Source organism: Protopterus annectens, chromosome 8.part0, assembly GCF_019279795.1.
Source record: "Protopterus annectens isolate FY-2018-M chromosome 8.part0, PAN1.0, whole genome shotgun sequence".
Lineage (NCBI taxonomy): Eukaryota > Metazoa > Chordata > Ceratodontiformes > Protopteridae > Protopterus > Protopterus annectens.
This window is the reverse complement of record NC_056741.1, coordinates 917,322,835-917,338,834: the sequence shown is the minus strand read 5'-3', so window position 1 is coordinate 917,338,834 and position 16,000 is coordinate 917,322,835. Positions and strand designations below refer to the sequence as shown.

At 38.1% G+C, this 16,000-nt stretch overlaps 2 protein-coding genes across 2 annotated transcripts in view; both read right to left on the bottom strand.

Moving 5' to 3' along the window:
* ARHGAP33 (Rho GTPase activating protein 33) overlaps window positions 1-16,000 on the bottom strand; it is a gene marked incomplete in the record, with an annotated part of 3,206,105 nt that overhangs the window by 2,892,088 nt on the left and 298,017 nt on the right.
* On the bottom strand, window positions 3,297-4,502 carry LOC122808360 (mucin-21-like). Its single transcript, XM_044079326.1, has one exon. The coding sequence runs from the start codon at window positions 4,500-4,502 to the stop codon at window positions 3,297-3,299; it is 1,206 nt and encodes a 401-aa protein (XP_043935261.1).

Here is a 16,000-nt window from a genome sequence, read left to right as displayed (position 1 = left end):
GCGGGACGTCAGTGTGCCTGACGATAGAGTCACCTATAAGTTGTTTCTAACTTGTTTAGTAGTCCAGTGAAGCTGGTGAGAATTTGGGAGCTATAAAGTAAAGTGGGTAAGTGGTAGGCATTTGAAAGGGTTAGTTTTGCTGTTTTTGGTAAGATATTTTTTGTTTCTATAGAGGAGACCTAGCTTGAGATGTGTTTTATGGATACAATTATTGACATGTAAATCAAAGGTTAGTCTATCATTAATAGTAACACCTAAGAGTTTTGTACTGGTGTCCACCTGTGTTTGAGTATTATTTTGTGACAGTATGGAGAAGGAAGACTTTATGTGGTTAAGGTTTTTAGGGAGAAAGAGTAGTAATTTGGTTTTCTTTGGATTAAGGATAAGTTGGTTTTCAGATAGCCAGTTTTCTACAGAGTTAAACGAGGACTGCGTGTCTGATTTTAGTTGAGTTGGTGATTCAGCAATAGTGATAAGTGTAGAATCATCTGCTTATTGTATCAGTGAGGATCTAGGACAGGAAGAGTAGAGAAGGTTGGTAAAGATGTTAAAAAGAAGTGGTCCAAGGATGGAGCCTTGGGTAACACCCGTTTTAACAGGAAGAAGAGGGGAAAGCTGAGAGCCATTTGACTGATTGGAGTCTATCAGAGAGATAGCTGTTAAACCAAGATATGGTGGACGGAGAGAAGTGTAAGTTTGCTAGTTTAAGGAGACGTTTATGAGAGACTGTATCAAAGGCTTTAGAGAGGTCAGTGAAGAGACAGGAAATAAGTTTGTTACTGTCTTTAGCTAGTGATACAGAGTTTAGAAAAGACAGGAGAGCTGTTGTAGTGCCGTGCATGGGATGAAAGACATGTTGGGTAGAGGCGATCTCTGCTTGACTTACAAAGCCATGTCTGTCCCAGCTCTTTTAGAAATGCTACATCTAAAAAATCCAAATCCCTCTGCACCACACACTCCATAGACCTCATCCTCATTACCACAATCAACAAAACGTGCTGGAGGGACAGGTTCATTACCCAGAGACTGCCCATGCTATGGAATAGACTTCCCATACATGTCAAGCAGAGAGCCTCACTGGCTCTCTTCAAGCGAAATCTTGATGAGTGGATGGGAAATAGAAAATTCACCCCGGGGATCACTCCAGTGGCTCTACTCGTCAGAGACACTGGAAACTAAGGTCGGGTGGCACGATGCCAGGTAATCCTATGGGCTAGGCTTGTAAAGGCTCCAAGGCCATTAGCCTAGTACACACTTATGAACCTATGAATAGAACTCCAGTCACTTTGTATCTTATTTGTATTTTTGAACTGTTATATTGTTGTACTTTATGGAGCCATATGTTTGTCTATATAGTATTTTTGAACTGCTGTATTTTTGAACTGTTGTATTTTTGAACTGTTGATTTATGAAGCTTTTCTCCCTGGGCCTCCTCTGAAAATGGGCTATTTATGTGCCCAGTCAGACTTTCCCAGTTAACAAATGGAAATAAATAAATTTATTTATTTATTTATTTTACATTTGTTAACCAGGCTAGACTAACTGGATATAGGTCCATTTTCAGTAGAGGCCCGGGAACATAAGTTCCACTAAACAGATAAAACACTAAACAGGTAGTAGCAATGACTAGTACAATACAATTTAAGACTAGTACAATACAATTTAAGACTAGAATGCAGTTGATTATATAGCAGCTTAATGATAATATAAGTAACATATTTTAAAATGAAGAAACAAGAAAAAACAAATATTTATAAGGAAGAAAACATGTTACTGTAATTAAGAGCTAGTTAAGCAAATTCATACTGTGAAGAGGGTTCCTAAAGAAAAATCAAAGTTACAACCGGCTTTAGGTAGCTTACTGGTCCTACTTACTAAGGGAAAACAAAAATGTTAAAGGTAGAGACAAGAATAAAGAAATAAAATACACTACAGACATTGCCAGCTGAAGTCACATAAATTAATAATCCAATCTCGAATGTGCATGGTATTCTCATAACACCAAACAGTTCAGCTAGCATCCATTCAATAAACACTGGAGAACCTATTTGCATGTACCTAGTTGAGCTTTCAGAAATATTTGAAATTTTATCAAAAAAGATTGCACAATAGAACCCGAAACTATCATGCATTCCTAATGTTAAAATAAATGAGTGTTGCCTACTTAAGTCTGAGGCTGCTTTCAGTTATGAACTGTAATGATTCACTCATGTTTGCCTGCAAGTTATTTTGCTGAGTCATACGAGCTAACTATACATGATACAATTTACATCATGTACCTCAGCCTATATTGCTGGGACCCTCTCCTGTCTTCTTAAAAAAATGAAACCTAACTTTTCTGTGTGTTCTACGTATTCATGTTCAACATGTGAAGTTACCACTGTATCCTGTCCATGACTTCCACGTTAAGAAATACTAGGCTTTGAATCTTTTCTCTGTCCGTTAGCAAACTAACCAATCAATGAATACATGCATTAACTACCAATTAAATATAAACAGAGGAGAGCACATCCTGTTAATTTCACCTTTTTACTGAAACAGGCCCCCAATTAATTGAGTCATGGAGGTTAAGAAGCCCACCAAGTTTCACAATGACTTGCTATATTTAACACACAAAATAAACAGACAGTGAAATATTTAAAGGCTGTACTACAGCACACACAATTTTCCCAGCAATCAAGCTCATAGTTAGAAGTGTATATTTTATTAAACTGCAACTATATGTGTGATAGAATAAATAAATTAACTTTGAAAACTCCACAGATATACTTTTACTATTACATTTATTATTTCCTATGCAAAAAAGAAATAAAATGGAAAGATTGTTGGAACTAGCAACTAATACAAAAGGTAATAAATAAATTGATTATGTTGCTTTCATCAATCTTCATTGAAAAACAAATATGAAAAGACAAACATTTTGTAAGTCTTTCTTTACTCTACAGCAAGGTTTTTCCCAATACAACTCTTGAATATAACCAAATGTATGTCCACTAACTGGAATTCACGTCACTGTCTCACTGCCCTGAGATTATTTTATCTTTCTATGTCTTTCTCAAATACGTCTTTAGTCTTATCTTACCTCATCATGCACAGTTAATGTGCTATCTCTTTTTCACCCTGCTCTTCCCTCATTCCATACTCTATTCACCAGCCATCTCTTAAGAACATTACACTCAAATTATGACATTGTTACTGTCTCATCCCTTTTTATTGTACAGATCCTCTTCTCCCTACACCTCTGTTTATCACCGAAGCCTACACATTATCCTTCACTGGCTTTATTTACTGTACCTTCATAAACATTCTGTAATATCTGAGCTCCATTTTTGTGACACTATCCTGTTAACAGCGTTACACAACATAGTTAATCTCCTATTAGTGCAGGTATTAGCCCTAACTACAGTGTCTCTAATACTCTTAGTGTAGTTATTAGCCCTAGCCACAGTGTCTCTAATACTCTTATTAGTGTAGGTATTAGTCCTAGCCACAGTGTCTCTAATACTCTTAGTGTAGGTATTAGCCCTAGCCACAGTGTCTCTAATACTCTTAGTGTAGTTATTAGCCCTAGCCACAGTGTCTCTAATACTCTTATTAGTGTAGGTATTAGTCCTAGCCACAGTGTCTCTAATACTCTTAGTGTAGGTATTAGCCCTAGCCACAGTGTCTCCAATACTCTTATTAGTGTAGGTATTAGCCCTAGCCACAGTGTCTCTAATACTCTTATTAGTGTAGGTATTAGCCCTAGCCACAGTGTCTCTAATACTCTTATTAGTGTAGGTATTAGTCCTAGCCACAGTGTCTCTAATACTCTTAGTGTAGGTATTAGCCCTAGCCACAGTGTCTCTAATACTCTTATTAGTGTAGGTATTAGTCCTAGCCACAGTGTCTCTAATACTCTTATTAGTGTAGGTATTAGTCCTAGCCACAGTGTCTCTAATACTCTTATTAGTATAGGTATTAGCCCTAGCCACAGTGTCTCTAATACTCTTATTAGTGTAGGTATTAGCCCTAGCCACAGTGTCTCTAATACTCTTATTAGTGTAGGTATTAGTCCTAGCCACAGTGTCTCTAATACTCTTATTAGTGTAGGTATTAGCCCTAGCCACAGTGTCTCTAATACTCTTATTAGTGTAGGTTTTAGCCCTAGCCACAGTGTCTCTAATACTCTTATTAGTGTAGGTATTAGTCCTAGCCACAGTGTCTCTAATACTCTTAGTGTAGGTATTAGCCCTAGCCACGGTGTCTCTAATACTCTTAGTGTAGTTATTAGCCCTAGCCACAGTGTCTCTAATACTCTTATTAGTGTAGGTATTAGTCCTAGCCACAGTGTCTCTAATACTCTTATTAGTGTAGGTATTAGCCCTAGCCACAGTGTCTCTAATACTCTTAGTGTAGGTATTAGCCCTAGCCACAGTGTCTCTAATACTCTTATTAGTGTAGGTATTAGTCCTAGCCACAGTGTCTCTAATACTCTTAGTGCAGGTATTAGTCCTAGCCATAGTGTCTCTAATACTCTTATTAGTGTAGGTATTAGCCCTAGCCACAGTGTCTCTAATACTCTTATTAGTGTAGGTATTAGTCCTAGCCACAGTGTCTCTAATACTCTTAGTGTAGGTATTAGCCCTAGCCACAGTGTCTCTAATATTCTTATTAGTGTAGGTATTAGTCCTAGCCACAGTGTCTCTAATACTCTTATTAGTGTAGGTATTAGCCCTAGCCACAGTGTCTCTGATACTCTTATTAGTGTAGGTATTAGTCCTTGCCACAGTGTCTCTAATACTCTTAGTGTAGGTATTAGCCCTAGCCACAGTGTCTCTAATACTCTTATTAGTGTAGGTATTAGTCCTAGCCACAGTGTCTCTAATACTCTTATTAGTGTAGGTATTAGCCCTAGCCACAGTGTCTCTAATACTCTTAGTGTAGGTATTAGCCCTAGCCACAGTGTCTCATGTGGTATATGCTGACCTACTTTTGAGCTATATCTGCTTCTAGCCAACATAATGTATTTTAATACTCAGCACAAACCACTCTTCTCATCCTGAAGTTACCTACCATCTCTCTTTCCCTGTCTGTCTTTTGCATCTTTCCATGCATCTCTGTCAGCTCATAGTCAAGACAAATCTAAGGAAAAATGTTAGCAACTTGAATTGTTTTTTTTTCTTTCCATTTTGTGTCGCTCCACTACTTTGTTATCTGGTGTCATACTGTCTGCTATTTACTGGGTTGGAGACCATTCATCATTCTGATAGGAAACTAATTATCCACAATGACATAAACAGGTGAGGTGTGCCAATAAACATATTATTTAAACTACACAGCAGCAAGCACTGAAGTGGCTAAAAATAAAATAGACCTTAAAAGGGAAAAATAATTCATTAAATAAATCATATGATTCTATAACAAATACAGCAGCCATCTTTGCTGTGTACAATGGTAAAACTCTGAGTATGGCCTGATTAACCAGAGTTTGGTTAGCAGTTCAGACTTCATTTGGAGATGAAATAGGGGATGGGTGCACTTATCTGTGGTGGGTTGCAGACCTGGACCAGGACCAGGAGCATCCAATGCCACAATTCCTTGGAGAAGGGGCAGCAATACAAGAATGGCCCAGGACTATATGTCCTGCCAACAAGACATGGTAGCATTGAAGGCTTCACCATGGGTGCATGGGAGTGGGCACTCCTATGGGGGAGGAGTTAGGGTTTATGCTGTGTCCTCATTGCACAGTGCACCACCATGGCTTCCTGAATGACATCCCCTGCAGACTTCTCATACTCTCATGTTGTGAATGCCAAGTTCAGGGGAATGAACAAGCTCAAATACAACTGGGGATGGCTTGGTGGTCATTATGTATGGGAGCAAGCAGACCCTATAAAAATACAGACAGCACATTAAGGTGACAATTGATTTCTTACACTTCAGTTTCAGTAAATAATCAGATTAAGATGTGATGTGCATTAGCATTTTGATGCCAAATATGGCTTAAATGCAAAACTTTAATTTAAGCCTTTGTATTACAACAAAATACTGCCATTTAAATCAAGTATTATCTCTATCAATGTCCCTGCCATCATGTTTAAACAGCATCAGTTCATGGAACCTAAATATACCTAGTATTCTGTAATTTAGACAGTGCTTTGCTAAAGACATGAGCAAGCTCCTTGTTCTTTATGGCATTATGTCTTATTTAGGTTGCCTGTGCAACACAGTCATTCCATATTTTTGAAAGGTACCAGTCTGTGTGTGAATCAAGTAATATTAATGAATGCACACAATTACTGTAAAATATTAACGTTTGTCAGTTTAATACTGAATACCTTCTTGGCAATGTATGCATTTTAATGCTTGGATTTATACAAAATCACTCCAAGGGAGATGAGAATTACCAGGCTGTCCACTGTTAAAATATTAAATCTTTGCTATTAGAAGAAGAGAAGCACATCAAATAAGAAACCAGCCTTCATTATATGATAATCATTTAAAACACTCAACAGAAGCTGCAGGAATGCTGAAGCAGGGCAAAGTTAATAACAGATGCAGTGCAAGACAAAATTGCACTTATTATGAATACCTGTCTAAAATTTTGAATGAATAGTTTTGTAAAAAGTGGAATCCAAAATGTAAACAAATTTGCACTGGATCAATGAGACTTAAAGAATTGTTAAATGTGTATGTTTTTTTCTCAGCTATTGCATTCTGCTTTCACACTTGCACAGATAAATACATTAGGATATAAGTAGTGTTTGCGGTTATGATTCAGTTGGGTTTTTTTCAACTTTCTCAGCAGGATTGAAGTATTTCTAAAATGACAGTGAAAAAGACCCCCTATGGCTTTACATACTCATTAAGGAAACCTCTTATTGTTTTCCTTGACAATCACAAACGCCTTTGTTACCATGTATATGCAAAATGTTAGGGCAGCAGCATTGTTACCAAGAGTAAAAATACACTGGAAAGAAAAGGTATGACTAATACTTTATAATAATGAAAGAGCATAAACAAATATTTAAGCAGAGACTGACCAAAACTGTTCAGATATTTTCCAGGGGTTTATAGGAAAACACATATTTTTTAATATTGTGGGGCCTGTAATTTAACATCTATAACAGATAAAAGTGACTTAGGAGTTTATAGAACTTTGGGAATTTTTCTGGCAAGAATTTCGTTATTGTACTAATCTGAAATGTTAAGTGCCTTTTTTTGAAATATTTTTGTAAAAGACATTGTTTTATATGAAGATATAAGATTACTTTATAAAGGAAACAATCTACATTTGGTGTACTGCTACAGACTTTGTGACTGTTACTCTAGAATTATATGAAAATTATATATACTATTAATATATTGGCTTTGTGGTATTGTAAAATTCCTTGAGGTTGGGTTCTTCAAATTTTGTTTTATTAAGCCAAGCCTGTCATATTAAAATTTGCTTTGGAACGCTGCATTCTTTATTCCTGATAGCAAAACCTTGGTGCTGGTTATTTATAAGTGGGGAAGCTGGAGTCTGTCCCATTTAGGAGTATGTAGGCCTCTAGTTCTTTCACAGACAAATACTCTGGCTCCATAGTACAAAGGGATAGAGCCCTGACTGTGATCCAAGAGAACTGAGTTGGTAGTGAGCTTGTTCCCTAAGAAGTCAGCTGGGGAGGGGAGGAGTAGCATTTTTGTCAGCTTCATTATCCCAGGAGGGGGAGGTGTGTTTTCAGCCAAAGCACTATCTGTAATTAGTGGAGACCAATGACACTAGTCCAGGGGCAGGTGCATATATAATGTTCATGGGGAATTGGGCAGGTAGGCCAGTGGGTAAGACATCCAAAAAAAGCAATACACAGCTGTCAGGATGGTACCATATCAGAACTTCCTAATCACTTTTCTTCTCTCTGCGCATCAACACTCACAAACTCCTTGCTTACATTAAGGATTTCTCTGTTCTAAAGAGGGGGAATGGGGAACCAGTTAAAGAGGCAAATCAGACATACAGATAGACAGATAGACAGGTTAACACTTGTTAGAGTGGGTGGAGCAGATGATTGAGGAGGGGATTCAGCACAGCTAATGGGAAAACAGTTTCAGTGGGAACCAAACAAAAAAGCTTTTTATTTGTGAATCTATTTTCTTCAGGTGGTTTTAGAAAGATGGTTGTTGCCCTTCACTGATGGCAAAAATAGATAAAGCCCTGACTGTGCTCCAGATGATGTGGGTTTGATTAGTGGTTCAACTGCTAATAGTGCAGACATAGTCTCCACTGGAGGATGGGAGGGGTCAGAATGTGACAAGCCAGTGCAAGGAGAACATGTCATTGACCATGAAAGCCAGTGATGGTAGTAGCCCTTGTCAGTTCGTGTGGAGGAGTTACACAAGCAAAAACAGATGTGCATAGGTGGTCCTCATGGTAAAGCAAGTCTTCCACAACACGATTCGTGCTGCAAGAAGGACACTGTGAACACAATATTGAAGATGAGCACTTTTGTTCCTTTAATTGATGTAATGGAACTTCATCAGATAAAATTACAATTTGAAATTCCCCATATATCATAAGAGAAAACTAATCAAAACTTGCTGTTAATTGCTAATCAATTACATTTAAAAACACATTTCCCTTTACTCAGTATCTACGGTGGTGGTGCTGCGGTAGCGTTGTCGCCTCACAGTAGGATGCTGTCCAGTCCAATTCTCAGCTAGAGCGTCTTCTGCGTGGAGACATGTGTGAATGGGCATACCTTCGTTGAAGGTTATGCGTCAGGCCTGGCAAGCCGGTACATAAAAATCAACTGCCAATCATTAGCAGACCGGAGTTCCCCTGTGGCGACCCCTAACCGGGAAAAGCCGAAAGACACATACATAAAGTTAACTTAAAGTACACTGTAACACTTAAAAAGTTCAACTTTACACATATTAAACCTTTAAAAATAAACATGTAAATATATATACACAATATATATAATGCTGAAAGTGGCTGTGTATAATCTAACCCTGATATACTACTTGTTAACACTTTTAAACTTTAAATTCTGCCTGCTTTTAATACTAATAAACTACTGATGGGTATGCTATCGTTAATTCCTGGGATTTGCATAGCATTCAATAGAATTTGCCAATATGTCTCCCTGTATTCTAAAAAGGGTGACCAATTTCTACCCCATCATACAAAAAATAAACTTCTTCAAATTATTACAGTTATTGGCATGTATATAAAGAGCATTAGAATTGTCTTTTTCCTGATGGCATGTATATGCTGATAAATTCTAAGTTGATTCTCAATCTTTCCTATATAAAAGGCATTACAGAATACCATGTATACCACTCCCTTTGTATTACAGTGAAAATGACCCTGTAAAGAAAAAACTTTGTTGTAATTTCCAATAGTCATATTGGTAGTCTCGTAGATGTATATGCACTCCTTACAGGCACCACATGTCCTCATTCTTTTATTATGATAATTTTTAAAGCCTGAATTTTTGTTGTTTTTCAAAAATATTTTTCATGTTCCTCCCCTCCTGAATGCTATCCTGGGCATTTGGTCCAACTTATCTGTCAATTTAAATGCCCCAAACACCCTACTCCAGTTTTCTTCTATTATACATCTAATGGTCGGGGAATATTGGTCGAAGGTTAAAACGCAACTAATATGACTACTAACATCCTTCTTAATAGCTGTAGATTGGCAACCTGGATGCCTCAGTAAAGGACCATATAAAGTTGGTCTTAAACAAGGGTTTCCTGTTCCTCTAACAGGTTTGGGGGGGGGGTTCCTCTTTTTAAACAGTTTTTAAGATAGAAAATGCATTACGCAAACATTTGTCTTCAGTAATCAATCTTGAAAGTCTTATCTGGCCCCTTAACAAATTCCTTTTCTGCCAGTATGGATGGTTACTGTCAAAATGGAGAAAACTGTTTGAGTAAGTTGGTTTTCTATAAATGGATGATTCATAACAGTTGTTCTCATTATTTTTATATAGGTGTGTGTACATCTAGATAGTTACAACTTTTAAAATCCACTGTATGGATAAAAGACAAAAAGTAGTGATAGAATTTATATAATCTATAAACTGTGGAATTTTTTGCACATCATTATCCCATAAAATGAGGATATCATCCAAAAAATTATAATATTTATAGAAGGATTTCTGATGGACTTATTCAAAAATAAATTTAGTTTTCTATAACCACAAGATGACGTTTGCAAAAACTGGGGCTGACAGTGTCCCCATAACCACCCTCCATTTCTGTTTGAAATATTCCCCCTGAAACCAAACAAAATTATTTTTGAAAACTAGTTCCAATAACATTGATAAAACATAAATAGAATCTTGTGTAATTCTAGAACCTAAAGTCAGTGCTTCAATAAAATAGTTTATACCCTCATTGTGGGGAATGGACATAAATAAATCCTTAACATCAATACTAAGAAAAATGACATTTTCCTTATAGTCACACTTAGCAAAACACTTAAGAAAGTGCCACAATTGAAGGAAAAATGAATTGCTTGAATTGTTCGACCATACCAGGTTGGATTTCATGAGGTTTTTAATAAAAGACAACCAACAGACAATAACAGGTTTGAAGGAAGAGATTATTTCATTGCAACATGAAATCACAGGGGATTTGTTTTTCACCTCACATTAAGAACTTTACAAATGTGTTTTTAATAGGGTTGAACAAATGTCGACATGGTGAAGAAAAGGAAGGAAAAGAAATTACAAAAGACTGGGAAGAATATGAGAAAAACACACCTACCTGTTGCTTAAGAGTGGTTCCAACAACAGAGTTACATTTGTGGAGACAGACGACAGTGTGGTGCAGCATGTTTCTGAGGATTCAACTCAACAAAATGTTTTTACGAACAAGAAGTTTCAAATTTTTGGCAGGACTTTACCTCCTTTCCCAAGAGATCAGTGGGACTGAGAGACAAAACAACTTCTCAGGTGCAATAACATGAACTGTCATGGGGAACCAGCAGCAGAATCCCTGATATATCCAAGGGGTCAACGTAGAGGGAATGGGAGGAAGACTCCTCATTACCAATGGTAAGAGACATTTCTGACAACAACACACTCTGAATTTGAAGAATTTAAAATTTACAATTATAGTGACACTAATAACAGAATAGTATGGAGTGTTACTGTCAAGAGGTTTCAACCTTATATACCTTACCGAAAAGCCAATGTTGTAGACAATATATTGGATCTCAAAATGTTTGCTAGGAATATTAACTTAAAATTATTAGAAAAAAACAAGTCTGTTCCTAGTAATGTATAATCAGGGTTACATAGATGTAGTACATACAACCCCCCCCCCCCTTTACTACCCCAGTAGCATTATTTGAAAAACTCTGTGAATTCGTTTTGAAAAATAATTTCATTTAGTTTCAGGGGGAATATTTCAAACAGACAAAAGGAGTGGTATACTTGGCATTCTCTTTGTCATGTAATGCCTTTTACATAAAAAAGACTGAGAATCAAGTAAGAAAAAAAAATTATCAGCATATATAAGACATCAGGAGAAAAGACAGTTCTAATGCTGTTTATAGATATTCCAACAACTGTCTTAATTTCAAGAAGTTTGTTTTCTATATTTTGGAAAAGGTAGTAATAAATGATAGGGGGGAAATTGGTCATCCTTTTTAGAATACAGGGAGACATACTGGCAAATTCTAATAAGCACTATAAAATCCCAGGGATTAACGACAGAATATTTATCAGTAGGTTATTAGCATTAAAAACATGCAGCATTTAAAATAAAAAAGTGTTAACAAGTAGTATTTCAGGGTTAGATTGTACACAGCCTGCTCCAGTATTATATATATATATATATATATATATATATATATATATATATATATATATATATATATATATTCTTCTCTTTTGACTGTTACCATTAGGGGTCACCACAGCGGATCATCTGTTTACATTTCTTCCTGTCCTCTGCATATTGCTCTGTCACACCAACCGCCTGCATGTCCTCTCTCACCACGTCCATAAACCTTATCTTAGGCCTTCCTCTTTTCCTCTTACCTGGCAGCTCCATCCTTAGCATCCTTTTCCCAATATAACCATCATCCCTCCTCAGCACATGTCCAAACCAACGCCATCTCACCTCTCTGACTTTGTCTCCAAACCGTCCAACCTGAGCTGACCCTCTAATATACTGATTCCCATCCTGTCCATCCTTGTCACATCCAGTGCAAATCTTAACATCTTTAATTCTGCCATTTCCAGCTCTGACTCCTGCCTTTTTGTCAATGCCACCGTCTCCAACCCATACAACATAGCTGGTCTCACTACCCTCTTATAGACCTTCCCTTTCACTCTTACTGGTACCGTCTGTCACAAATCACTTCTGACACTCTTCTTCACCCATTCAACCCTGCCTATACTCTCTTCTTCACCTCTCTTCCACACTCTCCATTACTCAGAACTGCTGATCCCAAGTACTTAAACTCATCCACCTTCACCAACTGTACTCCCTGTATCCTCACCATTCCTCTATCCTCCCTCTCATTCACACAAACATATTCTTAGTCCTGTAGACCTTCATTCCTCTCCTCTCTAGAGTATATCTCCACCTCTCCAGGGTCTCCTCAACCTGGTCTCTACTCTCACTATAGATCACAATGTCATCTGCAAACATCATAGTCCATGGGGCCTCCTGTCTGATCTCGTCTGTCAACCTGTCCATCACCATTGCAAATAAGAAAGGGCTCAGAGCTGATCCTTGATGTAATCCCACCTCCACCTTAAACGGATCTGTCACTGCCACTGCAGACTTTGCCACTGTCACACTACCCTCGTACATATCCTGTAACACTCTTACATACTTCTCTGCCACTCCTGACTTCCTCATACAATACCACATCTCCTCTCTAGGCACCCTATCATATGCTTTCTCCAAGTCCACAAAGACATAATGCAACTCCTTCTGACCTTCCCTATATTTCTCCATCAACAGTCTCAGAGCAAACATCGCATCTGTAGTGCTCTTTCCTGGCATGAAACCATACTGCTGATTGCTAATCATCACCTCCCTTCTTAACCTAGCTTTCACTACTCTTTCCCATAACTTCAAGCTGTGACTGATCAGTTTTATCCCTCTGTAGTTACTACAACTCTGCACATCACCCTTACTCTTAAAAATAGGTACCAAAACACTTTTTCTCCACTCCTCAGGCATCCTCTGACTTTCCAAGATTTCAGTAAACAATCTGGTTAAGAACTCCACTGCCATTTCTCCTAAGCACCTCCATGCTTCCACTGGTATGTCATCTGGACCAACAGCCTTTCCATTCTTCATCCTCTTCATAGCTCTCCGTACTTCCTCCTTGCTAATCTGCTTCACTTCCTGATTCACTATCCCCACATCATCCAACCTTCTCTCTCTCTCATTCTCTTCATTCATCAGCCCCTCAAAGTACTTTTTCCATCTGCTCAGCACACTCCCCTCGCTTGTGAGTACATTTCCCTCACTATCCTTTATCACCCTTACCTGCTGCACATCTTTCCCAGCTCTGTCCCTCTGTCTAGCCAATCGGTACAGGTCCTTTTCTCCCTCTTTAGGAAGTAGACCCATATATATATATATATCGGTACAGGTCCTTTTCTCCCTCTTTCTGAAGTAGACCCATATATATATATATATATATATATATATATATATATATATATCTACATGGGTCTACTTCAGAATGCCGACTTTCATATGGCCGACACCATATGATCGACATTCCAAAAGACTGACAACCTGAAATAGCACCATTTACCTACCTGTAAACATAGTAAAACTGTGTTATGCAGGGGGGAAAGCCCCCCCGGCACCCTCCACACCCCCTGCTACTTAAATATTCTGACTCTGAGATCGTACTGCAGTGCAGGAAAGGGGAATCTCACAGTCCCGAACTGTAACGGGATCTCCACTATCATTTGCTGGCCTTTCAAACATTTGCTCATATGGTGTTGGCCATATGAGTTTCGAACATTTGAAAGTTTGAAGAAATGAAGGGCTTCCATATATGTATATATATATATATATATATATATATATATATATATATATATATATATACACACACACACACACACACACACACACACACACACACACATCATGTATATATATTTACCTGTTTTATAAAAATGTTTTTTAAAGGTTTTATATGTGTAAAGTTGAACTTTTTAAGTGTTACAGTGCACTTTGTTAAGTTAACTTTAGGTATATTGAGTAAAGGGAAATGTGTTTTTAAATGAAATTGATTTGCAATTAACAACAAGTTTTGATTGGTTCTCTCATGATATAAGGGGGGAAGTTACATTACGTCAACTAAAAGACTGAAAGTGCTCATCTTCAATATTGTGTTCGCAGTGTCCTTCTTACACCATGAATCTTATTGTATGTAATTTACCTGAATTTATCGTTATTAATGCAAGTCTTCACATTACCACCAGGGGAGGGGTTAGGTCATTCATAGTAAAATTATCCTCATCCAGATGTCTGCCTGTATAATGAGTGCCTTCTCCAGCATGGCTATCACTACAGTGGATCCATGGATCTCCCACGATTATGGAAAGAATGGGAATCCAGTAGGTGGAGGCTTGATGGTTGGCATACAAAGTGGGGGGGTGTGTATGATAAAAAAAATGGATTTTAGCAAACGACTGTGACAAAATATATATATATATATATATATATATATATATATATATATATATATATATATTTTTAAGAATTACATACCTTCACTGTAGTAACCTGCGGTTGTGGTGCTGCGGAAGCATTGTCGCCTCACAGTAAGACGCTGTCCAGTTCGATTCTCATCTGGAGCGTCTTCTGCATGGAGACATGTGTGAATGGGCGTACCTTCATTGAAGGTTGTGCGTCAGGCCTGGCAAGCCAGTACATAAAAATCAACTGCCAATCCTTAGCGGACCGGAGTTCTGCTGTGGCGACCCCTAACCGGGAAAAGCCGAAAGACACAAGACATACCTTCACTGTAGTGTGCTGTATAGCCTATTGGTGAAAAATGTTTTACTTTTAATACATTACACTATAGTTTAAACTTATTATGACAGTTCAACTCCCCCACCATGGAAGAGATGTATTATTGGACTGGCACAAGTAAGCCAGCTATTTTTTTCTTTGGCAACTGTTCTAAGTCCCCTTCCATTGCTCCACCTTTTCCTTTGTGTCCCCAGTACTTCCCCAGGGTTGGGACTGCAGCACCAATAGGTTGGGAAAGGGAAGTAGCATGCAGTGCAGTAACTGGCAGTATCACTTATATCACCTACACTCTCCTGCATGTTAGGTACAGCTATCTATCACATGCAACATAACAAATAGCATCAGTTAGCTTCAGCACCCCATTTTTTGTACCACATTTTTATGACTGTCTGCAGTGTGCTTATAGCATTGTCATATCACTGACAGCATGTCAGATCACTTCAGAAACATCTCCCTCCCTTCCGGAGTGAGTGAGTTGACAAAAAGTAGCTCCATCCCATTCCTCCTGCCTGGCCCCTCCAGGGTCCCAGATGCTAAATTAACTTGGGTTATTTGGATCACAGTTAGGGCCCCCTCCCTATATACCAGATATCTGGGGGTACAACTCTGTTAGCTATTACAGGTGAAATGTGAATTACATGTGGTCTTGTAAAAAAGAACTGCTTCAAGACAAGCTACCTTTTTCTTTCAGGCCAGAGGCTCGTATATGTGTACCTTTCAATTCCTCATCTAAGGAACATACTGAACCACCCCAATCCATTCCTTGGATGATTATATGAGTGGTGACAGTGTTTTACAATAAAAAGCCTGGTATAGGATCATAGGAAGTTACTAGGCTATTGGCCCTGAGGCCCTTATAAGCCTAGCCAGACGTTTAGCCCATGTTTAGACAAATCAGCACCTGATGCCCCTGTCCAGCAGGGCACGGATGGAATCTCAGGGATGTATTTTCTATTTCTCATCCAGTTATCCAGACTGTGCTCAAAAAGGGGTAAAGAAGTAT